General features: G+C 43.1%; 2 protein-coding genes across 3 annotated transcripts; one reads left to right on the top strand and one right to left on the bottom strand.

Moving 5' to 3' along the window:
- On the top strand, positions 1–26,915 carry LOC129767444 (phosphatidylinositol 4-phosphate 3-kinase C2 domain-containing subunit beta). Of its 2 annotated transcripts, XM_055768346.1 has the most exons (12): positions 8–137; positions 212–616; positions 707–1,158; positions 1,219–2,027; positions 2,789–3,229; positions 3,285–3,476; positions 12,616–15,259; positions 15,321–15,713; positions 15,775–15,975; positions 25,414–25,610; positions 25,669–25,907; positions 25,974–26,915. In XM_055768346.1, the coding sequence occupies exons 2-12, from the start codon at positions 563–565 to the stop codon at positions 26,154–26,156; spliced, it is 5,805 nt and encodes a 1,934-aa protein (XP_055624321.1). In that variant the 5' UTR covers positions 8–137; positions 212–562; the 3' UTR covers positions 26,157–26,915. The 2 variants fall into 2 exon arrangements, with proteins under 2 accessions (XP_055624322.1, XP_055624321.1); XM_055768347.1 differs by lacking the exon at positions 212–616 and having other exon boundaries at positions 1–137.
- Positions 18,237–19,745, bottom strand: LOC129767445 (uncharacterized). Its single transcript, XM_055768348.1, has 4 exons — positions 19,608–19,745; positions 19,426–19,546; positions 18,984–19,346; positions 18,237–18,927 (listed from the first exon to the last, which is right to left on the bottom strand). The coding sequence occupies exons 1-4, from the start codon at positions 19,692–19,694 to the stop codon at positions 18,239–18,241; spliced, it is 1,260 nt and encodes a 419-aa protein (XP_055624323.1). The 5' UTR covers positions 19,695–19,745; the 3' UTR covers positions 18,237–18,238.

Genomic DNA, 26,915 nt, shown 5'->3' with positions numbered 1-26,915 from the left:
TCCGCTAAAGCTGACATCACTGCGGATGACAGCCCTCGAATGCGAAAAGAAAAAAGTGGAAGGTGCATTTTAAAATGCTGTTTTTGCTGTGAAATACGTAACTCTAGACGGGAATTCAAGGAAATTCGAGAAATCAGGTAATTCAACATAAGGTTTACATTTTGATATACGAAAGTGTTATTTTTTTGCATGGAATATCGTCAAAATCAAGGCGGATTGGTACTCCCTTTCGTGCATAAGTTGATGCTCGCTGGAAGTTTTCTTCTTTTTTCTTCTGTTGCTGCCTATCGGCATTTGTGTGTTGGAGCTCTGCCTCGTGCCCCATTAGGCTGGCCAATGGAGAGAGAATAAAAATAAGTAAACAACAGTCGGAGAAAAGAAATTACTGCCGCAGCGGTGGTAAGGGATGCAATTTATGATGCTGCGTGAAGACGGAGAAACGTAGAAAAGAAGTGCACACATGACATATCCAAAATACGCTCCACTTGAGAACAGAAGATTTGAGTGGTCGCAAATATAGCGTAGATTGGATTCAATTAGCGCTTGTGTAGTAACTTTGTTTATGTTTAGTCAAACGGGCGGAAGGAAGTTCGCTGACAGACAAGTTGTTGACAAGGTGAATTGTTTACATTAAAATGACTGAATTCACCACGTAATAAGCTAGGTCGTAATGTAGCGAACGTTAATGTGATGTTTTCATTTGCAGTTTGTGAAGATGTCTGGACGGAACGAGGTTGAGCTGGAGAAGCAATTTCTGGCCGATCTTGAGAAGGCCAAGGCGCTGAGTTTGGAGACGTTAGAGCTGGAGAAAATTCGTAAACAACGCTATTCGCAACCTGATCCTTCAGCATATGCTGAATCACGAACTCTCGAAGAATACAGAAATTATCTACAACGAAAGGCTCAGCTCTACCAGGAAGCTCCACAACCGACTGGTCATGTTTCAAGAAGGGCATTTAGTTCAGCATCAGTTCCTCCACCGTCCTCAGGATCCTCCCGACACAATAGTGAAATACGTAACTTTATACTGGAAGGACAGGAGCAAAGAGCGAAAGACGAGGCAGATTTGATATCGTTCAATGCGGCACCGTTGCCGGTGCCAAATCCTCAAGATGAAGCACATAATAATCTGAAAGAACTGGTAGACCAGATGCATCGGTGAGTATCTTCAGGAATAGACTTATGATTTCGATTTTGAGAACCATATCGTTCTTCTAGCTTTAATTCGCAGAGTTCGTTTGACACAAATTTGAAAAGTCAACGTAGTTTGAGTATGCCAACGGCATCTCCATTTGGAACATATACGACACCTTATGTCCAGCAGCAGATTGTACAAAATAGTAATCCAGCCTCGATGCAGTTGGTTCCTTACAATCAACAAGCGGCCAAATCAAAACCTCTCACTGCGGACGAATTGCAACGTTTATACAATATGCCAACATATGGTCCAGCTCCTCCCTGTGTGGGACCTCCCCAACCCGGTTTCATACCTCAGTCCCAATTTCCCGTTAACTATTCTCCGTTTCCACCAAGCTATGTACCTCAAACCACGAATTATGTCCCACAACAGCCAGTTCTCCCTGTGGTCACAACCTACGGTTTTATGCCTCAATCGCAGGTGTTTACAACCACCTTTGTTAATTCTGCACCAACACCAGCCGTGGCTAATCCGGAGTCTGCTGTAGTTCACGTCCCTAAACTGATTAACCCTCCCTCGACTCTTAACACTCGTCCATCGTCCCAGCAGCAACAACTTCCGGGTCCATCCAACTCCAAACCTGTTCCAAGTACAGTTGGATTGAATACCACCACCAACAACAACACAACGACTGCAAATGAAGTTATCTTTCGTCAGAAAAGTGATCCCCCTTCCAAACTGGGCGATAATTTGATTGATTTCGGAATCGAGGACAATTCTCGCGTTTCAGTTTTGGAAGCATTCGATCCATTGCTGTGTAGCAATCAGAGCAGTTCCGGTAGCGGCGGAAGCGATGATGACGATGACGATGAGCAGAATGGCGACAAAGGTAAACCGCATGTGAGGCAATAATGTAGATAGTTTTGCGCATAAAACTAAAGCTCAGTGGTTTAAGAGTTTGACAATCAAGAACAGACTATTTTATCAGTTTGATTCGCGGCGTTTATTTAACTTCCTTTCTTGTTCTTCAAAAATGTTGGCAATCAATTGCGATGAATGGTGACGTATCTCTTGAATTGCTCGTTGCTATCATTATGATCAGCTCTTATCAGTATTTTGTTTGTGTATTCAAACGCCACACTATCGACGTTAATGATTCGCATACGTACTAGGCAGGATTCGGAATAGATTCTTCATTTTGTTTGATGTGTGCAGCCAAGCTGTGTTTAGTTTAGCTAGTTTTTAACGTCATCGACGACGAATAGATTTGTAACAGATCAGAAGCAGACAAATAAAAAACGAAATCCTTCAAAAGAGTGCCTTAAGAGAACACATTAAAAATTGCTTGTTTTACTCTCTCTCTCTGCGTATTGTCCGATTACTCTTAGAGCAATGAAAGTTAAAGCTAGTCAGAAGAGGTTGATGCGCAGAACCCTTTTCTGGTATAGCCGTAAGTAGCTTATATGCGAACAGCCCGTCTTTTAGTTGAATATATTTTCCAGTATGCGGGAACTCAGAGTTTGACTGTCGAAGATTTGCTTCTAGTGCTACCCAAACTGGAAAATATAGGAACAGTGCTTCTAATCAAGCTTTTCTCTTTCTTCTTTTTCCTTTCGAAACCCATCGTGTTCGTGGCAATTCGTACCACAGACGATACCGCATCCACTTACTACGAGGACTACGATCCGTTCGATTACATTTACAGCGGAGGCACACAGTACTCGGATCCGGTGTACGAGGCGGTGAACCGATCCGACAAGACGCCCCTCTCTCCGAACAGTAGTGGATCTGGACCTCCACCGTTCGGATGGAACATTCCACAGGGTAGTGGTATCCAAGGTGGAGATGGACAGACGGTAATTGGTGATCCACCGCCACTCCCGCCAAGAAACACCGACCTGTACCATCATCCGATGCTGGGTGGTGATGATGGTACGAAGGGAGTGGCTACGGCTGGCAATTATGAGCTCATGCAGAGGCGGATTGCCGACAGGCGTTCGGCACCCACGAAGCTGTACGAGAATGTGGTTGTCAGGAAGAGTTACGACAAGGAATTGATAGCGTTCTATACTATGGTCAAGCAATTGAGAGGTACGGTTCGCTGTGTTAAAGTTTTTCCTTGAAATTGAATTATGATTATTTTCAGCACAATATCGGTACGATCAACCGGACACAAACGTAGGCCATGTGGTAGCCTCTGAGTTCGATAATCACTATCCAGAGGGGACCAGTATAAAGCTGCTTGTACATCCTTCACTCGAATGCTTTACATCGTATGATAGTCAAAACAAGGGACAAATAGATGGCTACGGTCCACCGATTCCATTTACCTGTGATAGTAAGTACCCTTTCGATTCTATAATTTGCTAGGTCGAAGTCTACAGCGATTCACAGAGAATATCGAAATTTTCTTACTGCTTACTTTCCTTTCTTACTTCAGCCCGCATCAAGGGCTATATCCCATTGCACAATGGTCCAGGAGATGCATTTAAGTGAAAATTAGCATTTAGAGCTCGACAGTTATTCTCTAGGCAAAAACTGTCTTAGACAAAGTTGTTACTCATGATAGAGCACTCGTTTTTATGTTGTCAAAAACAGGGTGACCAATATTTTCGATGAAATAAAAAATCTAACTTTCTTATCTTCATAGATACGGGTAAACATAGCTCGACAAGGTTGTAGCTTCAATTATTTGAGACATTTTTGTAGAATAAAGTTTTTCTCTATCTCTTGAAATAACCGATATAGTCCCTTTTTTCTAAGTTACGTCAGGGTCACCATGAAAAAAACTGTTTTTTGCTCTAACTTTTATGTTTCAAATTTCACACGCAAACTGTCTTCGAAAGACTTTTAGACCATATCAATACCAACATTTTGCGATGTAGAACTTGTTAATAGCTTAATCCTGCTCCATGTTATTGATATGTCTCTTCAAAAAATATGCTCTTTTCATTTTTTTTTTTCCAAAATATATATTTTTATTAAGGCTCATATGGCGTTAGCCTGACGGGGCCGGGAGTTCAATATTTTGGAAGTTTTTCTTATTATCTATGTTAGTAATATGTAACCGATTACTCGCGGTTGGCTCGAGGTTAGTATTACAAGTGTTCTCGTAACTGGGATGTTGCTGTCTCCAATGCTCTGTACGTGTGCCCGACACGGGATACTTCCTATTGGGATGCAGCTGACCATTAATCAGCAACGCCCCCTAGTCTGTACCCCATATCTAGCGTGGTGCGTCTTCTCGACTCGAGGAATCCAGGATAGAATGGTCACTAGCCGGCGCAATCATCAGCTCGTGTAGAGTTGTCATGAGCGGTACAACCTTTGGCTCTTGTTGAATCATCAGTGGACTGCACAACCTTTGGCCCGTGCATCTGTAAAGAGTGTGTGTTTGTATTGCCGCGACTAAGTAAAAGTTTATAGATCGGAGAGGAGCAGAGGATATGAAACAGGGACACAACGAAGGAAACATCGTTAAACGTTGACATCGGCGTTTCTGAGGAACAGGTATAGATGAAGCAGAAGATAAGGATCACGGCTACCTAATTTATCCCGGACGGTGATATCCGAGCGCCTTCTATCTGAGTTGCACTAGGGTAACTATGAAAAACGGGTGTTTTTTCTCTAACTTTTATATTTAAAATTTTAAATCAAAATGGTCTTAGTACGACTTTTAGAGCTTATCAATACCAACATTTTGCGATGCAGAACATGTCAATATCTTAATCCTGCTCAAAGTTATTGTTGGGTTTCTTCCAAAAACTCATGATTTCAATTTTAATTTACTTAAACACAAAAAATAAGTTTTGAAAATCACATATTATATAGAGTGAATCTGTTCTTTCAAATTCCGTCAACAAACATTTTTTTATGTTTGCCCCAGAAAGAATGACAAACAAATCAAAAGAGCATGTTTTTTGGGAAGAAATATCAATAACTTTGGGTAAAGTTGAGATATTGACAAGTTCTGCATCGAAAAATGTTTGTATTAGTAAGCTCTAAAAGTCTTTCGAAGACAGTTAGCATGTAAAATTTGAAACATAAAAGTTAGAGCAAAAGAACAGTTTTTTTCATGGTGACTCTAACGTAACATAGAAAGAAGGCGCTATATCGGTTATTTCAAGAGATAGAGGAAAATTTTGTTCTACAAAAATGTCTCAAATTAGGATCTACAACCTTGTCGAACTATGTTTACCTGTATCTATAAAGATAAGAAAGTTAGATTTTTTATTTCATCGACAATGTTGGTCACCCTATTTTTGACAATATAAAACAAGTAGTGGGTTATATCTGTGGTGCACTCGTGGCCGAGTGGTTAGCGTCTCACATTATCATGCCGGGTGTTCGGGTTCGATTCCCGTTCTGGCCGGGGGATTTTTTCGTCAAAGAAATTTCCTTCGACTTGCACTGTGATCACGCGGCTTTGTAAGACTCTAGCATAGATATAATGACCAGTCCCTTTTTAGCGTTCAATAAACGAAGAGCCTCGCTCTCGTCAAAATAAAATTAGTTTTATTTATTAACTGGCGCCCGAATAGGGACCGGGGGTGAGTAGTGTTATAAAATGTGAAAACAGTGTTAACAGTGCCGACACGTAAGAGTGAATCGGACGTTATCATAGATAACACTTCAAATGACATGTGTGAATCGCAACTGCAGCCGTACAGAAGAGTGCCTGAGTCACCAGCACAGCTAATCACTCGATGCTGGACAAAAAGGAAACACACCGCTGTACTGAGACAGCAAGTCATCACTCCCGGTCCATCTCCTGGATTTTTTTCACCTGCACCCGGCAGAGCCAGGACTGAGATAATAGGAACCAGCGCGTGTGATTAAAAGAAGTTTAGATTCGCCACGTTAGAGTGACGCGAACAAAACTATCCAAAAAAAAATCTGAAATTCTGACCGCCAGGAGCAGCCGTGTGGAAAAGGCTCCACAAGTAGCAGCAGCAGCAGCAGCAAAAGGGAACAAGCCGCCACACTGGGACGATTTTGGACGCCGCGTTGGTCTCGACCCAGGAGGAGTCCGACCGTTAGAGGTTCCGGACCACATTGAAAGGACAAGGATTTTCACCGATAGAGGTCGAAAACTTGCACTTCCAGTGTCAGAAGTTGGAAGTTAGGATGATAAGGATTTTCATAAAATCACATACAAAGATAGAAATCAACACCGGAACAGCCATGGAAGAAGAGAACGCTAAAACACCATCCTCCATGAAAACAGAAAACAATTGCCAGACGGGAACCGAGTTGTTCATTAACACACCGACACCGTTCCGTACCTTGAGGGATCAAGCCATTTAAGAAGGGAGGAGTTAACACACAGTGCAGCAATCGGTACTGTACCATTCCGTCAGCACGCATCCTGGAATAACGACCCGTTATAAAAACCAGACCCCTGCCACATGTTACCAGAAGGAGATAACGAAAGAGATGCGATAAGAACGAGACGAGATAATGTGTAAAAATGAGATAATGCTAGAGCCAGGCTTTGTAAGACTCTATCATAGATATAATGACCAGTCCCTTTTTAGCGTTCAATAAACGAAGAGCCTCGCTCTCGTCAAAATAAAATTAGTTTTATTTATTAACTTAAGTTGAGACGGCAAAAGTTCCACAGGGAACGTTAACGCCATTCAAGAAGAAGAAGGGTTATATCTGTGATATAACCGCAAGGCAGACGTAGGACTACCGTTGGATCGGTAATCATTTAATTGGAATTGCATCTGAATCAATTTTTAATGCATGAATGAATAAATATTTTGAAAGATTGCTGAAAGTTTTTCTTGTTAGTGTGTGGGTGGATGAGTATAATTATGGAATTGTTATTATTATAAAATTCAACTCTTTCGAACTTGTTGGTGGTCCCGAAACAAACCGATGGAAATTGAGTGGTCTTGTAAAAGCAACTCAAAATGTTTGATACATGATTCATTTTTGTTTTCGTGAGAATAACACGTGATTTTTCATGATCACTCCATGCGCAGAATAGAAACTGGTGGCGCCATTTCACGATTAAAACGAAATAAAGTCTTATAACATTGCATAAAATTCATTTCGTTTTTATCGTAATGTGGCAATTTTTTATGACTGTTCCATGCGAAAGCAAAACAGAAATATATGCTATTGGATTGCATCACGGGAACACCAAGCCGAATGCGTAAATGGGTGCGATTATTCCTTCGCTCGGACGCATTCACACGCAAACAATTTTTCATGACTGTTCCATGCGAAAGCAGAACAGAAACTGATGCGAGTAAAAGTACTCAAAGCCTTGCGTGTGTCCGCTACGATTTTTTTTCTCTATTATAGTGACTTTCAACACATGTCGGTTGGTTCGTCACTTTTACTTCCATTTTTGGAAGAATGTCGGCAGTTAGAATTGAACTCGTGATCTCTGCGTGAGAGGTATGGATGTTACCACTACGCCAGATCGACTCCACTTCCGCTACGATTTCCCAAACACTACGATTTCATTGAGCTAGATTGTTATGATTTCAAAAACTTGCTTTCAGAGCAATTTTTAAGCCATTGAAACGATTTTTGGTCCAATAAGTGACAAACATATAATTCGTTGACATTTTATCTTTCGAATGAAGTGATTATTATACCACTCCGTTCAGCTGACAAAGAGGTCTTAACGTTCAAAACCTTGCAGTCCAGCGTCACTCTCTCGGTTTCGAAACTTTGAACTTACACCGCGGTACAGAAATGAAAGACGTAGTCCTACGTCTACGTGCTCTATCATGAGTAACAACTTAGTCTAAGGGTGGGTTTAGACTAGTGATATATTCGTGTGAAGAAATATGATGGGATTTATAGAAGTCGCATCAACCGTTTACACTAGCGCGAACTTATATAATGAATATATTCAAACTTTCGGTGAATTTATTCACTTGAAGTAGAACTGCATCCAACTTTAGTAATTTCTCACCAGTGAGAAATTCACCAGCGTTTACATATACCTAAATTTATTCTATACATTCTATACATATATACCTCGAAGAAGTGTATCATATGTATTCTTACCCGTTTACATATATTTTCATGTGAATAAATCCATCTTTAGCTATAGATCTCCCTAATGTAAACCCGCCATAAGACAGTTTTTGTCTAGAGAATAACTGTCGAGCTCTAAATTCTAATTTCCACTTAAATGCATCTCCTGGACCATTGTGCATTGAGAGATTAGATCTGATTCACAACATTCCGTCAATAAACCCGATCCATGGCTCAGTTCTCCAACTCCCGGTTGCACCGATTTTTGCCAAGTCCTGCTCCACCTGGTCCAACCACCTCGCTCGTTGGGCTCCTCTCCTTTTTGTTCCTACCGGCTTCGATGCGAACACCATCTTTGCAGGGCTGCTGTCTGGCAATCTTGCAACATACCCTGCCTATCGCACTCGTCCAGCCTTGGCGACTTTCTGGATGCTGGGTTCGCCGAAGAGTTGCGCCAGATCGTGGTTCATTTTCCATCTCCATACTCCGTTTTCCTGTACACCACCGTATATTGTTCTGAGCACTCGGCGTTCGAAAACACCAAACGCTTGTGAGTCCTCTTCAAGCATCGTCCATGCTTCGTACCTATAGAGAACAACCGGTCGAATTAGGGATTTGTACATGGTACTCTTCGTACGGGGTCGGAGTTTGTTGGACCTCTAGGATTTGCGGAGCCCATAGTAGGCACGACTTCCATTGACGATTTGACGGCTGTTATTGTTGTCAGTTGTTGTCGACGAGCCAAGGTAGATTAATTCCTCTACCACCTCGAGCTCGCCGCCGTAGATCACAACACTACTGCCAAGAAGAACTCTGTTGCGATCAGTCCCTCCTGCTAGTATGTATTTAGTCTTAGACGCATTGACCCCAAGCCGAATCAACCCTGCTTCCTGTTTTGGTCGTGTATACAAGTCGACTACCGTCGCATGTGTTCTTCCGATTATGTCCATGTGATCGGTGAAGCAGATAAACTGACTAGACTAGACACGTTGAAGAGCAGACAGGAGACTCCATCGCCTTGACGAAGACCCCTGTGAGTCTCAAATGATTCCGACAGCTCACCTGAGATTCGCACACTGCACCGCACACCGTTCATCGTTTCCTGAATCAGTCTTGTCAGCTTTCGGGGAAAGCCGTGTTCGTCCATGATCCTCCATAACTGTCGTCGGTCGATTATATCATATGCGGCTTTGAAATCAACGGAGATGTGATGCGTAGAGACATGGTACTCGCGGCACTTATGGAGGATCTGCGGCAGTGTAAAAACCTGGTCCGTCGTCGAGCAAACGGGCATGAATACAGCCTGATAACTTCCCACAAATCTACGTACTATTGGCGATAGACGACGGAAGGGGATCTGAGGCAGAATTTTGTAGGCATTATTCAGGATTGTGATGGCACGATAGCACGACAATCCAGCTTGTCACCTTTTTTATAGATGGGACAGTCCTTCCACTCCTCCGGTAGCTGTTCTGCGCTGCTAATTGCTAATTGTATGAGGTGTTCCAGCATTCATCGAGGGGAGCAGCATCCAGTTCGTCTACTCCCGGTAATGCAGTTCAAGACGCTGCGAGTATGTTGCAGCAACGTTCGGCTCCTGTAGTCGTCGTAGATGGTACCGTGTTGAGCGTTGGTGCCTTATGTTATTGATCACTGACAGTTTAGAACGCAGTTCGACCATCACCAGGTAGTGGTCTGAATCGATGTTAGCGCCACGATAGGGTCTGACGTCGATGATATCCGAGAAGTGCCGACCGTCGATCAAAACGCGGTCAATTTTTGTTTCTGTTTGCTGTGGTGATCTCCAAGTGTAACGGCATTGGAGGCTGTGCTGGACGAAGCTGCTACGTATGGCCATGTTCCTGGAGGCAGCGAAGTCTTAGGCCGTTTTCGTTGGTTCTCTGATGGGCGCTGAACTTACCAATTACCGGTCTGAACTCCTCCTCTTGGTCGACCAGATCACCGATGACGATTTTGATGTCATATTTTGGGTAGCGTTCGTATTCACACTCTAGCTGTGCGTAGAATTCTTCCTTGTCAACGGTACTAGCTAGATGAGGGCTGTGGACGTTAATAATGCTGATATTGAAGAAGAGGCCTCGCATCCTCAATCTGCACATTCTTTCGTTGATCGGCCACCAGCCAATCACCCGTTTCTGCATCTCCCCCATCACGATGAAAGCTGTACCCAGCTCGTGTGTGTTGCCGCAGCTTTGGTAGATGGCATACCCACTTTGGAACGATCGCACAATCGAACCTTTCCAGCACACTTACGATGTTGAAATTGCGGGCTCTCAATATTCCCGAAAGAATTCGGGTATTCGCAAGAATACTGCAGTTCCATGTTCCGAGTTTCCAATCTCTAGTCCGTGTTTTTTGTGTGGGTCTATTCCGATTGTCCTGCCTCGAATTTCTTTGTGAATCTTCCTGTGCGTTTTCTTTTCACGAATGGCTTACAGGGCCTGCACCAACCCCCTGTCTCGACGGAGGACCGGCGTGCACAGCTCTTTTTAGAGCCCCCGCTGGCACGAAGACGCTGATCAGCCGCCCCTGACATGGGGGACAGACGCTGTTTTGAGTCGCACCTCCATAGTGAACAGACGCTCGGATAGGCTCCCTTCCCTGTCAACATACGACCAAGATCCCACCGGGGTTGGTTACCCGATCTTCACTATGGTTACTCGTACCCTAGCCGGCAACACCGGGAGGTAGGCATAGGAGTTACTGGACAGGAAGCTAAGGACCACGAATGGGAAATTTTGCAAAATGAATGTGTCCGGCATGTTTTAAAAAATAAGACTGAGTCTGGAAAGACGGATACTTGAATGGAAATATGGACACCTGAGGTGAGAAATAACTGAAACTGAACTAACTGAAAATTCAAGTTTATGTACTCGATTTTTAGAGGACTTTAAATAGGCCTTAAACATGATTGAACAAAAAAGTCTAGACTAAAATCACCCAGTAGGGCTTGTAATTTTTTCCATTTTTTTCATGCCTGTAATAGCTTCCGGCATTCGGAATGACCAATTCGGATTACGTTTTAGAAACCGCTTTGCTGATTCGTATTTGCATCTAGTTGAACTTACAAACGTCGTTAGTGGGCATCTGTTAAAAAAAAAGAATTGTTTTCAAAACAAAATGTTTGTCTTCGGTGGAGTGGCCGTCTTACCCGTCTTGATTAGCATTTTTTTATTTCATAAATATTTCTGGAGTAAAAATGAGAGAACATCACAGAACCTTTTTTTCTGCGGATGAAATTTTACATCGAGTTGCTCTATGTAGATTACTTTTTTGTTTTAATTTACAATTTCAATTTCAGAATTTACTGAACCGATCGACGTGAAAATTTGTATGTAGGGGTTTTTGGGGCCGGAGAAGGTTTTCACGATAGTTTGAGACCCCTGGCCTCTCTAAGGGGGGCTACCATACAAATGAAATACAAGTTTTTGCATAACTCTAAAACTAAGCAAGCAAACGAAACCAAATTTGGCATATGGAGATTTTAGGGGGCAATATATGTTTCTATGACGGTTTGACACTCCTCCCCCCTTTCAAAAGGGAGGAGGGGGCTGAATACCTCGAGAACTAATCAAGCAATTGGAATCAAACTTGGCATATACAGGTTTTAGGGTTCGATAAACGTTTCTATGGTGGTTCGACACTGCTTCCATAACTGTTGCATAACTCGACAACTAATTAAGCAAATTGAATCAAATTCAGCATGTGGAGGATTTAGAGAGCACGAAATGTTTTTATGGAGGTTCACCACTCCTCCCTCTTTAAAGAAGTATATCTTTTTCTATCTATACAAATAAAAATTGATCGCTGAATGCGTTGATAAGAGCAAAACTCGAGGAAGGAATTGTCCGATTTAGGGCTGTCTTTATGCTCTCATATTTTCGGTATAGAACATTTATTCCATGTAACGGAGAAACATGTTATTTGCAGGTAGTTGAAAAATCTTGAACGAGAATTGTATCTGAAAATAATCTGATATTATAATGACGAGTTTTGGTAGAAGTATCAAGAATTTTATAAGGTAACTTCAAAGGGTCGATTAGGAGATCAATCAATGAACAGTTTTGCGATTGGACACATGAACGTTCGCAAGAAAAAGTGAACGCCTTCGAAGGCAATTATGTTTAATAATAAAATTGAATTTTGCAAAAAAAAAAGTTTTGCTGTGTTACCTTATAAATTTTTCAGCCGAATTGTTAGGTCAACTAAAACTCGTTATATAAGACATTTTGTTATATTTCGAAAGTAGGATCCGTGTGAAATTCATACTCTGTTAGAGGTATATTAATATTACGGCTTCAGAGTGTTCTGAATATTGTAATATTGTTTGGTTGTACGTTGAATTCAGTAAGAGATTGATTTTTTTCTGAGATTCAATATGTCAATACATCAATAAATAACTCAGATAATAAGTTTGGAAAAGTGGAAAATATTTACAAATATCTTTCTTTCAGTCACAACGGCGGTCGAGCACGTAATCGCCCAGGTCTACTGCGCTCTGGAGGGCCAGGTGGTGAACGGAGTGAGCGATTATATGCTGAAGGCGATCGGAATTCAGGAGATCCTCCGCACTCGGTCCAAACTGAACCAGCTGCAGTGTGTGCATAACAGCATCAAACTGGAACACGACGTCCAGCTGGGATTCGTTCCGAAAACGCCACGAGTAATGCAAAGCATCGCCCGAACTGCGCAGGACGACCAGCGGGACGCGGAACTCAAGTTGGAAAACATTCTGTCGAAGGAGGCCACCTCGGCGATCAGTTATGACGATTTGATGATCCTGTTGGAGACGCTGGAGACGGAGATCGATAAGCTGCAATCGACGGCGGACGATCAGAGCCGACACACGATACTGAGCTGCTCGGGGGTGATTCAAGCGGTGAAGGCAATTTGCAATATGCTCGGTCCAATCGATACGCTCGAGATTACCAAATCGATTGACGATTTGAAGGCTTGCTGTGACGGTGGTCAGACGGTTTACAGTTATAATGACTCGTCGGATTATAGCAACGGGAGTTTGAGTATTCTGTCGGAAAGTGGTGATTACGCTGAGGTGAAACTTCGCCCAAGAACGATCAATCAGCAGATTCGGTATCGATGCAACGAAGTGCGGAATGCCATCCAGGGGTTGCTGGAGATTTATTCGCACGCATTCCGGGTGAATTTTTGTGTTAATACACCTGAGTGGAACACAAACCCTGTCTCAATTTGCAATATCTCCCAGAGTGTGATGGTGAATATTATGTGTTTGCATCGGCCTCCGATTTATTGGAAGCATGATGAGTATAATCTGGGCGTTCAAATTTACCACGGGGCCCGATATATTAGCGAAGCGGTGGTTACGCAGTGTTCTAACGAAATAAGTGGAATTTATCCGCGGCTTAAGTTCAATTCCTGGATCATGTTCCGAAATTCCGTGTGTACATTGCCACGCGAAGCGCGATTGATATTTGTGCTGTATGGTGTTACAAGGGAACCAGTGGAAGGCGAAAAACAAGAAGGGTCCACAAATGCGGATTCGTCATCTCCGGAGGGGAAGGTTACCAAAATTGAGCTCGGATGGTCGTCAATACAGTTCTTCGATTTCGAGAGGAGAATGATTCAAGGTTCCTACTTGCTGTCCTTGTGGCCACCAACTGCGGAAAAATATTTTGGACCAGCCCCCGCGAAAGGCACTCACCCACTCGGTTCAGCATACCCAATACTGGGTATCGAAATACCAAGTTACGGTGGATCGGTGGTATTTCCGGAACCGATCAAAAATCTTCCACCCTGGACAAAACTGGACTTCAACAGTTTGGATCGAAATTTACAGCAGGAACTCATAGACACAGCCGAGCAAGGCTATTCGGCGGATAAGCTCGAAAAACGGGAAGTTCTCTGGGAAAAGCGTCATTATTTGCACAGTTTGCCTCACGCTTTGCCGAAGATACTTCACGCTGCCCATAGTTGGGATTACGCTTGCCTTGCGGATCTACACGCTCTCCTGAAATCATGGTCAAATTTGAGTCCCGTTCAGGCTTTGGAATTGTTGCTTCCTCGCTACCCCGATCTGGAGGTCCGTCGGCAAGCCGTTAAATGGATATCCCAAATGCAAAACGACGAGTTCGTCGATTATCTCCCTCAATTGCTGCAAGCTTTGAAACATGACACGTACGAAGGATCCCCACTAGCTCAGCTATTGTTGCAAAAATCGCTGGAATCTCCTCGAATAGCCCATCACTTGTACTGGCTGTTGATCCACAGCCTCCCCGGAGAGGCTCCTCAAAATATGATTGATATGGGTCAGATTGATGAGACGCTGGTCATTCAAGCGAGATACCATCGCAGAAATCAACTGATGCTTCGTGCACTATTGGCAACCTGCGGTGAAAAGCTAACCTCCAGATTTCTCTCCCAGAACATGATGTGCAAAAAGTTGGGTGAAGTGGCGCAAAGCGTCAAGCTCGCCAAAGAGTCCCACCGACTACAGATCCTTAAACAAGGCTTGGAATCGGTGAATCAGATGTTGATTGACAATCCCACCGTTCTGCCGTTGGGACCGGGGAATGAAGTAACGGGAGTGATCGTTCGCAGTTGTAATTACTTCAACTCCAACACGCTTCCATTGAAGGTTAATTTCATGGGCCCGGATAAGGTGATCGTGCCTGCGATCTTCAAGAGCGGTGACGATCTCCAGCAGGATATGCTAACCATACAGATGGTACGAATCATGGACAAGCTGTGGCTTCGGGAGGGACTCGATCTGAAAATGGTGACGTTCGATTGCGTCCCGACTAGCTATAAGAAGGGAATGATCGAGATGGTGTCGGACTCGGAGACGCTGCGCAAAATCCAGGTCGAGTGGGGTTTGACCGGTTCGTTCAAAGACAAATCGATCGCCGAGTGGCTCGCCAAGGTGAACCCTAGTCAATTAGAATATCAGCGAGCTGTGGAGAACTTTACGCGTTCCTGTGCCGGCTACTCGGTGGCCACGTATATTCTCGGTATTTGTGATAGGCATAATGATAACATTATGCTCAAAACTTCGGGACACTTGTTCCATATAGATTTCGGTAAATTTTTAGGAGATGCACAAATGTTTGGTAATTTTAAGAGGTAACATGTTTGCAATGTTTGTGCTATGTGGGAAGATAATTAGTGCGCGTTTTATTTGCAGAGATCGCACACCCTTCGTCCTGACCTCAGATATGGCCTATGTGATAAACGGAGGTGATCGGCCTTCGGCCAAGTTCCACAAGTTTGTGGACCTTTGCTGCACTGCATTTAATATTGTGCGCAAGCATGGCGATCTGATATTGCACATGTTCGCTCTCATGACCACTTCCGGGATACCAGGGGTCACGGTGGAAGCGGTCAATTACGTACGTAACGCACTGCTGCCCGGTCAATCGAATCCGGAGGCTGCGGCTTCTTTCGCGAAAATGATCCATATTTCGCTCAAGTCATGGTTTACGCAGTTCAATTTCTTCTTGCACAACATTGCCCAAATGAAATTCTCCGCCGACAGTGACGACGGAGAGCTGCTGAGCTTTGTACCGAGGGTTTATACGTGAGTATATATGGCTTTTGGGGAGCGACAACCGAGTGTTATTTGATTTTTTTGTTGACAGTATGGCACAGGATGGACGCCTCAAGTCTGTGACCGTCCACGGTTTCCAGAAGCGATACGATTTGGAAAAGTATTATACATACATTCTAAAGGTCACCCGCCAGAATCAACCAGACCCAGCGTACCTGTTTCGTTCGTATAAAGAGTTTTGCGAGTTTCACCAGAAACTCTGCATACACTTCCCACTGGCAAAGCTACACAGGTAAGTTTTGGTTAGTTTTATGTACGCGGTGTCGGGGAGGCCGTGTACATAATGTACATGTTATCGTTTATATTATGCTGTTGCGCGCATCTACGGGTAACAGGTTAGCTCCCACCAGTGAGTTCAGCAATATTGATGTAGATAACAACACCGTTCGGGAACTTTCGGATTCACTGGAATAATTTTTCGCTTGGAGTCAGAAAATTTAAATAAGTACTTAACCCTTTCCCGTACAACATCGAGTCTCACTCGTGGTGTACTTGCATAACATAGGGCGCAGGAACGTTTGGAAAAGTCGTGAAATTACTTGATGTGTGACGTATGAAATAATACGGGAAGGGGTTAACGGGAGTGAAAATAAGTTGAGAAGTTTAAATTTCTTGAAAAACAGTCCCCTTTATTCTGCCCCCCCGCGAATGAGGTGAGATAGCGAAGTTTCTCGCTTTATTGTGGAAGCCACTTTACTTTTCAGCTCCTTTTTGATATCCGAGTCGATATCATACGAGGACACGACTTCAAATCTCATCTAGTGACAAACTGTAGTCACGCCATTCGCCTACGGGGGCACCGTGACGTGAGCAATCTCACATCATTCGCCGCGCGGAATAAATGGGAGTGTCAAAAGTTACTAAGTGTAGTGAAAAATATCCATTTAATACGTTGAGCCCCGAATTGTTCTTGTCGCGTTTTCCATTCAGTCCACACCAAGAGCGTTTGCACAATACCAGTGTCGATCCCAGCTCCCAAAGATACTTATTATATTAATAGAAATTCGACTAGAAAGTAGTTACATTTCATAAAATATCCGAAAACAAACCATATATATGTTTATTTTCTTATTTTGTAACTGTCAGTCCCAGTCAGTGGGTTTGTGCGCATGGTGCTAGTAAAGCACCACCGGGTTAGGATAATATGGAGAAGTTAAAAGATCCTCCAGACATTCATTTATGACAAAATTCAGACAAAATGATGGAATCAAGTATTCCACAATCGACTGCCATGCATCTGGTAAAACATTGCCAAAAGAAGCTGTTCAACAAAAACATGAAAATTACACATACACTCATCAGGACTTTGTACCATACAAGATCTATGATAACATGAACTTAAACAAGTTTTCTCTAGGTTCGATAATTAGAGGAACTAAGGAGTATCGACAACAGGTAACATACATGAAGTGCGTTGGTGACAACAAGATACTGGAAGGAAGGAAGGAAGGTATTGAATTAGAGAGACTTTAAACTCTGAGAGTTCATTCGTCTCTTAGATACTGGATTTTACAAACAGTTTTTATAAGGCTAACTCATTTATGGAAAAACTGAACAAAACAGAAGAGTTGTGAAGGGTCATCCATTAGCGCATGCCAGTTTAGTGTCCTCGTGTTAACGAACCCTCAAAACAATTTAATTATCTGTCAATGTTGATGTTCAGCCATAAGATTCGTCTCAGCCGGCAGTCTGTGCATAGTTGACTAAATTTGAATCTACATTTTCGCTGTTAGATGTTCCCGTCCCAACGAGAAGCCGCAAGTGAATCCATCCCTAAGGACCCAAACCAGTGAATTGCACGGCGTTCTCAAGAATTGGGCACCTCCCAAACCTCAATGTATAATATTTTGCGAAAAAACCTTGGGCTACATACTTACAGGATCAAACTAACTCAAAAACTAAAGCCACTTGACCATATGAAGCACCGAAACTTCTCCGATTGGGGAATCTTTGAGAAAATGATTTCATGATAATTTTCTTCTTCGGTCTGTCCACTTCTACTTGCGTTTCTTATGTGGTGAATGAAGTGAATTGTAATAAAAGAGATAAGGAATTGTCAGCGCTTGGTCTAAGTGGTTAGGAGCAAATTTGTATCCGACTGGAATACATTGCGACTGAAGAAATAGCCAGAAACGTATCCAAACGTAACGCACTGGGGAACCGATTGATGTCTTTGTCATCGACCACTTTTGAAGAGTCGACGGAGGCCGATTTTAGCTTTGTCAAGCAGAGAACACAAGGTTATATTCGACAACTTCAAGAAGAACAATAACCCGATTCGTTTGAAGCAGCTTGTAATATGTGCAATGCATGGAATGTTTAAAAACCAGAGAAGAATATTCACTGATGCCTCGAAGGAAGATATGACATATACAGCTGTAAGTGACAATTCAAAGTAGATATAAAGGAGAAGGAGAATTTGTAGATAATGGTGTTAGGGATGTACATGTTCCCAACAATTAGCAATTAGACATATTTATTGAATATTGTGTATATTATGCGGACGCTTCGGAAGCGTTCGATACACTGTCCCTAGCCTCTAGGGTTAGACTTCTCGACGTATTCTGTTGTTGCTGATTGACGCGTCGATTTCGCATTCCTCGTAGCGTTTTCGGTGGTTCGTCTAAGAAACCTCCTGACTGTGCGGTTGGAGCTGTTTGTTGTGTTGCAATTTGCAGACTGGCAGGAACGTTTCTCACGATCTCCGGATTGATCTTTGCGCTCACAGTATGGCTAATACTAGATCGATGGCGATCCACCAAATTCCAGTTCAAATAACCGTCATCGTCTTCCTCATCAGTCGTTAGTTTGGATTCCTTCCGCCGGATGGATCGGGGAGGAGGCGTTGGAACTACGCTTGACTCAACGGAAATGGTCTGTGGTTGAGGAGGAACAGGTGCACGTTTTTTCAAGATCGATTTGAGTGGGGATCTCTTCGCTTCGGGACTGTTGCGCTCAGTTTCCGGAACTGTATTGGTGTCAAAGTTGGCCAGCGACACTGCCATTTCTTCTGGACGCGGCTCGAAGATACTCTCGATAGATCCTCCCAGAGTACTGCTCAAAGGTTCCATGTAATTGTTTGGGATGACATCTACAGTGTGTGTTGTTGGTTTGGTTTGATTTTTTTCAAAAATATCGTCGAACGATTTAGTGTCCTGATGTAAAGTACTTGACGGTTCACGATCTAGGTAAAACAGCGTTCAAGAATGACGGATGTTTGAGAAAAAAAAAGTTGCTTACCATTGACAAACTCCGGTTGTCCATTCTCCCGAGGGTCAGACGAATTTGTTTCCACCGGAGATTGAGATTGATTGTAGTTAATTCCTGTAGTTCTAGGTGCAGGGGAAATCGGAACTCGGCGTGCATCATTATTTGGCACTTCAGAACGTTTCTCTTCTAACCGCTGCGCTGTTGGTTCCGTGTCATTTGCGGTGGCCTTCAAGTTTAGTGTAGATTTCGCTCTTCTTGCTGGAGGCTTCGGCGGGGAGTATGAGGGTTCCGGAGGTGTTTCAATACATCTGCCAGAGGGTGTTATCTTATCGTTCCCGTGTAGATTGTTAGCTATCGCTGAAGAGCTGCTGTGGGACGTGTCTAATTCTCTGACTGCCATTTAGATTGGAAAGAAAAAAAAATGCTGACGTGTTTCTATGTGCATAATTTCAAACAAGATGTCGGCACCTACTTGGGCTAACCCTTTGCTGATTTGGTGGTGACGTCCAGTGAATGGAGCTATTCGATACAATGTAGTCCTCGAAGTTCAAACTCTGCCGGTAAACTCCAGCCACAGGGACACCAGTGTTGTGCTGAATTCAGCGACGAGCAAATAATTTAACATTCGTTGATTTTGTATGCTTAGTCACTAACCTCCTTCTTTCTAATGTTACGTTCTGGAGCAGGTGGAATTCCTTCGAATGTAATCCGTCGTCGGAACCATTTCAACTTTAATCCCATTTCCTCAGATGTATGTATCGCTAAATAATACCCACAAGCGCTTCGCGTGTAATCAACTCAATCGACTGAAAAGTATCTCAATTCGACGCGTTTTGTTGGCATCGTTGGCTTCGATATCTTATCAACGTTCGTAAATAATCGAACTTGTCGCCGATACTCGTGCGCGGAGGCAAAGCTCGAAATCAAATTTACTTGGCAAATTACATTACGTCACGGATATCTTATTTTATCAGTGCGGTGGGGATGGCATTGATTTCAGTTGGTTGGATTCCACAATCTGCTGCTAGACGTCGAAGGTCAGTGTCATACGGAAATGCAGTTTTCTTTGTGTAACAAAACCCTACTTGTATTTGATGACGGAATGTATGAATGTATTCATAATTTTCAATTGTGGTGGAATTTTGGAAAGTCTAGCGAAAGTTCGAGGAGTCCAATGTATATAGCATGGTGTGCGGTTGTCATTTATGAAAAGTAACAAATTGATCGAAGAAATGTAACAAATCGGGCAATCAAGTGCTCAATTTGCTCTTTTAAGTGAAGTTGATTACCATAAAGTTGGTGTTCCGGTTAGTTTGCTGTGTTTGTTAGTAGAATAGTTGCGTAAGCAAAGACTTGGCTGTCTTCCTAACCAACGTCAGGCATAAGGCTTGGCTTGAAGTGGTGATTACAGTAGCATGTCGGAAAAGCGCTAAGTAGAGATTGCTATGTTGTGTGAAGTGATGAAGTCGGTGCTTCTTCTTCTTCTTCTTTTTGGCTTTAAGAGGGTTAAGTCGGTGCTTCGGTTTGGTCACATGTACCCATCAGTGTCTAGTTGCGTGAGCTGTGTTCCCAAATATTAGGCTGTCAAAAAAGTCCTGCGGTATCGAGTCATACTATAGCTTGTTGGAAAGGTATTAAAACCAATAAAATTTGTGCAGTTTATGGACCCGATACAGTTTCCATTTCCACCGCATAACGATGGTTTCAACGTTTTCGTGCTGGTGTAGAGATCGTCGAAGATGCGCAACGTTCCGGAAGGCCTGTCGTCGAAAATTGCGACAAAATCGCTAAATTAGCCGAGAAAGACCGGCATAGTAGCAGCCGTAGCATCGGCCAAGAGCTGGGGATAAGTCATCAAACCGTTATTAACCATTTGAAGAAACTTGGATTCACAAAGAAGCTCGATGTATGGGTGCCACACACGTTGACGCAAAAAAAACATCTTTGACCGTATCGACGCATGTGAATCGCTGCTGAATCGCAACAAAATCGACCCGTTTGTGAAGCGGATGGTGACTGGCGATGAAAAGTGGGTCACTTACGACAACGTGAAGCGCAAACGGTCGTGGTCCAAGCCCGCTGAAGCGGCTCAGACGGTGGCCAAGCCCTCATTAACGGCCAGGAAGGTTCTGCTGTGTGTTTGGTGGGATTGTCAAGGAATAATCTATTATGAGCTGCTTCCCTATGGCCAAACGCTCAATTCGGACCTGTACTGCCAACAACTGGACCGCTTGAAGGTAGCACTCATGAAGAAGAGGCCATCTTTGATAAACAGAGGCCGCATTGTCTTCCATCAGGACAACGCCAGGCCACACACTACTTTGGTGACGCGCCAGAAGCTCCGGGAGCTCGGATGGGAGGTTCTTTTGCATCCGTCGTATTGTCCGGACCTTGCACCAAGTGACCACCACCATCACCGAGTGAGTAACTTGATCGCGTCCACAGCTCAGTCCGAAACGAAGACATGTGATGGCGCAAAACAAGGAAGAACAAGCGATGTCCATTGCTTCGTATCTAGAACGATACGGAACGTTCGCCTTTCCTTTCCTTGTTGAATTAAAAAGAATTTAAACATCTTTAGTTCATTCGTCTCTAGCCTTCAAAAAAGGTTCTTGGAAAACTCTACTCTTTCCTCATATTATTCCTGCACCCCAATTGCCTTGAGAAAGGCACTCGATCCCTCGCCGTCTAGCTCGCCCAGCAACGGTTTGTCCAGTCGGTGTCCTCACGAAAAATGAACATTTGCCTCAGTGAGATCCACTGTTTATACTCTAGGTAAATATTCCCCTTCGTTCTTCTTCTTTTCCTTTGTTCACGGAGACTTTAAATCTTACGATTTCCCCTACATTGCTCGTCGATAAGTTGCTCGTTATTGACAACTCTGTTCGGGAAAGCACACAAATGGACAGAACAAATGTATGGGGAAATGAAATTGCTTCCAATTTTCATCAATTCAACCATATACAGACTATGGGATATGCATAGCATATCAAACAAATCTTAGAAAATTTCCGATTGATTGGTATGCAAATCGTTACAATCCGTTCGCAGAAAAAAATAGTTTTTAACGTTAACTTTATTTAATAAAAACGTGACCTGTTTTCTGATTTGGCACCCTTTATGTAAGACGTAGTTACTACGTCAAAATCCCTTCCAGACAGGGGTCCCTCTTTAAGGGTAAGTTCTTCTACTACAGCCTAAACAATGTGTACGCACCGACGAACGATAAACCCGATGACTTGAAGGAGCAGTTCTTCTAACTTCTTGAAAAAAAACATATGGAGAGCGTCTAGGACACGACATAAAGATCGTCATCAAAGATGTTGCACATACTTTGCACGCTTGAACACTCGAATGCACACTTGGAGTCACCCAAACGGAGAGGCTTGCAACAAAATCGACCATGTTCTGATTGATGGTCGGCACTTTTCAGACGTCACAGGCTTGAGGTCCTTCCAGGGAGCAAACGTCGACTCGGATCGCTCTCTCGTGGTATGCTAGAACCGCGCCAGGCTGTCCAACGTATTTAAATCAAGAGCAACGAGGAAGATACGATTGAACATCCAGCGGTTATCAACCGAAGGAGTAGAAGCAGAATACTCACAGAAAGTTGATGAGCGAATCGATGGGCAATTTAGAGAAGACCTGAATGATCAGTGGAGGCATATCCACGGTACGATCAGCAGTACAGCGCGAGAAGTGTTGGGCACAACAGTGGCAACCATGCCCAATGAGTGGTTTGACGCGGAGTGCCAACGAGCGACAGATGAGAAGAACCGAGCCGGCTACAGCTACTTTGTTTTATGCATCGGTTTATCGAGCGGATATGGACCGACGAAGAACAATCACGGACTGGTTGGAAGGACTCATTTGCACGATATATAAAGAGGGTCACCGCCTCGACTGTAGCAATTATCGAGGGATAACTCTCCTCAACTCTGCGTATAAAATTCTCTTCCACATCATGTTCCATAGACTGAGGCCGTTGTAGGAATTCTTTGTTGACGAGTACCAATCTGATTTTCGAATTTGACGATCCACAATGGACTAAATGTTCACGCTGCGTCAGATCCTCGATAAATTTCGGGAGTACAACCTGTGGACCCACCATCTGTTTGTACACTTCAGGGCTGCGTACGATTCAGTTAAACGAAACGAGCTATGGCAGATAATGCTGGAACATGGTTTCGCAAAAAAACGAATTAAGCTGATTCGTGTCACCTTTGATGGGTCAGCATCAAGCGTCAGGGTAGCGAGCAGTGCTGAAAATATTCACGTTCACGACATTCAAATTCGGCGAATTTCTGCCTTCCTTGTATTGATAACGTACTGCTCAAGCGAGAGTCGATAAATATGAAACAACACTGTCAATAAACCCCAGTGGAATGAACATCAACATCAGCTTGCCATGAAGTTCATTTTTCATTTGCACCTTCTTTTTCGTCATGGTATTCGTAAGGTCGAAAATGAAGATCATTGCGTGTTAGTGAAAATCAAAACATAAAATTCAACGTCACCAATTGAGAGTAAAATCGATTAGTGGTAAAGGATGGCAATTCATCACACAAAATTCTTGTTTTTGGCGAGTTCGGCAATGGAATGTATAGAATAACTCTTGCTACGTTTTATGAATCTACTCACGATTGCCCGGAAATGGCATACACCACCATTTATATGTGCAATGGGTGACACGTTTTCAATGAAAATTCACTGCAAGCGATGAAGATCAACTTAACGTTCGTGATAATCATCTGAAATTATTGACAGTAATGGGAGTGCCTGAATGCAGGCTTTTCGAAATTCGTTCATGCTGTTTTCGATCAATATACCAGACAAAGCTTATGCGTCTCGACTCTTGTGTTATACTCATTATGACAGATATGATGTTGAGTTTCAACAGAAGAGAATTCATCCAATACTGGGAAAAAATCTAATTTCTTCATTCGTGAATAAATTTTGATAATTTGTGGCACTGGTAGCGAGTGAAACATCCGACTCGTTCGTGACGTTGGACGGTTTGAAGCAGGGTGATGGGCTTTCGTATTTACTATTCAACATCGCGTTGGAAGATGCTGTACGAAGGGCTGGTGTGCAAAGGAGCGGCACCATCATCACGAAGTCTCACATCCTCCTGGGATTTGCGGACAACATCGATATTATTGGTGTTAATCGTAGAGCCGTGGAAGGGCCTCTTAAGAGGGAAGCTGCGAGGATTGGACTCTACATAAATTCTGCGAGAGATGAACCAGCCTACGGCTGAAAGTCTCTATAATAAAGAATAAAAAAAAAATAAACTCTGCCAAAACGAAGTACATGATAGCTGGTAGAAAACGATGGGGATACCTTTGTGTCGTCGACGAATTTATTTTCCTGGGTACAATAGTGACATGAGACAACGAGGTGAGCCGTGAGATTAAGAGACGGATAGCGGCTGCAAACAGAGCGTGCTACGGATTGCGTAACCAGCTGAGGTCCGGCACTTTGCAAATTTACACAAAACTTGCGATATATAAGACATTGATTCTACCAGTGTCACTCTATGGCTATGAAACATGGACACTGAAAGAGGCTGACTGGCGAGCTCTTGGTGTCCTTGAGCGTAGAGTCCTACGGTTCATCCTCAGCCGCAAACTCAAAGACGGTGTATGGCGCAAGCGCATGTATCATGAGGTATACCAGGCATACAAATCGGCGGATATAGTCAAGCGTATAAAACACGGCAGGCTACAGTGGGCTGGGAATGTAGCTAGAATGTCGGATGAGCGGTCAGCAAAGGCTATATTTAGCAAGAATCTCGATAGAGGTTGTCGACTCACCGCTTAAAACGTTAATTCAACACATTCGAAATTGATAGGAGAGAGTTTGACGGTTACTTTGATATGAGCGATCCATGTAAGTACCATCGTGTATGGATGTGTGAGTTAGGAGGTGGAGGTGGATGTATGTGTGCAGCTATGCCTGAAAGCAGAATAAAGAGAGATAAAAAATGCATATCATGCAGTCAAATGACATAAAACTACAGTCATATTAGCTTATTCTACGCGGCGAGTGACGTGAGACAGCAAAGTTTCTCGCTTCATTGTGGAAGCTACATTACTTTTCAACTTATTTGTGATACCCGAATTGATAACATATGAGGACACGACTTCGAATCTCACTTAGTGACAAACTATAGTCACGCCATTCGCCTACGAGAATGCTGTGACTTGAGCCATCTCACCTCACTCGCCGCGCGGAATCAAGGGGATTGTGTCGTAACTTTCGCGCAATGGCAGTATTTGATGGTCATCAAAAATTTCGATCGTTTTCAACACTGAACTAGTGTAATATATGTCTGTAAAAGTTTATAAGTCTACCCAAGCTCAAGCTAATACTTCCTTACTGTAAAAACTCTTGCCAATAGATTCAATTGGGTTAAACAACTGTTCAATAATTCAATTCATCTCTCTCTCTTCAACAGTCTCCCCTCTGGCATCCACGTCGGTCGGTCGAATGTTAAAACGGTAGCCGAACGTCGTCTTCCAGAGATTCGTCACTTTTTGATCTCCTTGTTCAACTCGGCGGACGAAATTGCACATTCCGATTTAGTTTATACATTCTTCCATCCGCTGTTACGCGACCAACAAGAGGCCGATATACACGCCGCCAAGGTTAAAGGTAAGCGAACATCAATTTTCTGCTCAGTCCTCACATTTATTGAATACCCGTCATGCAGGCAATCGCACGATCGTTGACGAGAACCAGCAGCCCCGTGGTGAGATTAAGTTCTCGCTGCAGTACCATCGGGATGCGCTGATCGTGATGGTACAACATGCGCGATCGCTGCCCTCGACGCCGAACAACCCGGAACCGAATACGTACGTGAAGGTGTATCTGCGCCCGGATCAATCCAAATCGACCAAACGGAAAACGAAAGTGGTGCGCAAAAACTGCAACCCCAGCTTCATGGAAACGGTGCGTAACATATGCTACAGTAACTCGTTTCAATCCCATATTCAATCATAATAATTTTCATTGCAGCTTGAGTATCGTCTTCCGCTGGAGTTCATCCAGAAGAAAACGCTGGAAGTGACCGTGTGGTCGCACGATTCGCTACAAGAAAATGCATTCCTCGGAGGCTACCGTCTGCCGCTGGTCGAGCTAGATTTGCGGCACGAGATCAACGAATGGTTTCCGCTTAGCTATTTACCGAGATCACATTGACGGGCAAGAAGAACTCATCCCTCTCGATAGGTTTTTCTATACGTATTTTTACGGGATATTATTTTTGCATAGCAGTATATTATTTACAAGTGTGTTTAATTAAGCTTTCCAATATACAAGGTTTGTGTTGTGTTGAACCATGAGCAACGGTTGCTCCGACGGAAGAAAACTATTAAGCAAAAGAATTTATTTACAATAACCTCTCACTGAGGGGAACACTCACAGGTATAGATAAGCTAATGAAGTGTATTAATGTCTCGTTAACGCAAGAACATGTTTTGCTTACGACCAGTCTATGTTCGATTAGTATTTCTCTGTTGATACTATCAAATGGCTGCAATCAACTATGTTTCATAGATGTTAAATATGAGAACAATGGATGCCAGAAAGGAAATATTCAATGAAATGTGTTAAAAACGTTAACACTGTTTTAGAATAACGATGCGCACGAATTTAATAACTTTGTTCAGAAAACATTCGCGATGTATAAAATGATTCAGTATAGTCCTCCTTAACGCCAGTATGAGTAACACACATGTGGTCACGCAGCTTTCGTTTTCTTAGTCGCAGTTGATATAATAAAAAAATGAGTGTATGAAAAATTATTTTGCTTCACTTGCAATATTTATACTTATTGTGCTTCGTCGGATTGGCATTATTTGATTCACTGAAGAAGAAAAGCTGATAAAATCACCAATCGTTAGATGATACGTTTACCTGAAAAAGAAATATATTGGCATTTCTTATTGTAACATAAAA

The sequence above is a fragment of the Toxorhynchites rutilus genome, chromosome 2, assembly GCF_029784135.1.
Source record: "Toxorhynchites rutilus septentrionalis strain SRP chromosome 2, ASM2978413v1, whole genome shotgun sequence".
NCBI classification, from domain to species: Eukaryota; Metazoa; Arthropoda; class Insecta; order Diptera; family Culicidae; genus Toxorhynchites; species Toxorhynchites rutilus.
The sequence above is the reverse complement of the archived record's forward strand: the minus strand, read 5'-3'. Positions and strand labels throughout refer to the sequence as shown.

Coding starts and splice junctions, on each gene's coding strand:
- LOC129767444 (XM_055768346.1), top strand. CDS start 563: ATGTTTAGTCAAACGGGCGGAAGGAAGTTCGCTGACAGACAAGTTGTT. Junction 2,028..2,788: donor TGAGCAGAATGGCGACAAAG/GTAAACCGCATG, acceptor TTCGTACCACAG/ACGATACCGCATCCACTTAC. Junction 3,477..12,615: donor GATTCCATTTACCTGTGATA/GTAAGTACCCTT, acceptor TCTTTCTTTCAG/TCACAACGGCGGTCGAGCAC.
- LOC129767445 (XM_055768348.1), bottom strand. CDS start 19,694: ATGGGATTAAAGTTGAAATGGTTCCGACGACGGATTACATTCGAAGGA. Junction 19,547..19,607: donor GTAACATTAGAAAGAAGGAG/GTTAGTGACTAA, acceptor CGCTGAATTCAG/CACAACACTGGTGTCCCTGT. Junction 19,347..19,425: donor TCAGCAAAGGGTTAGCCCAA/GTAGGTGCCGAC, acceptor TCTAAATGGCAG/TCAGAGAATTAGACACGTCC.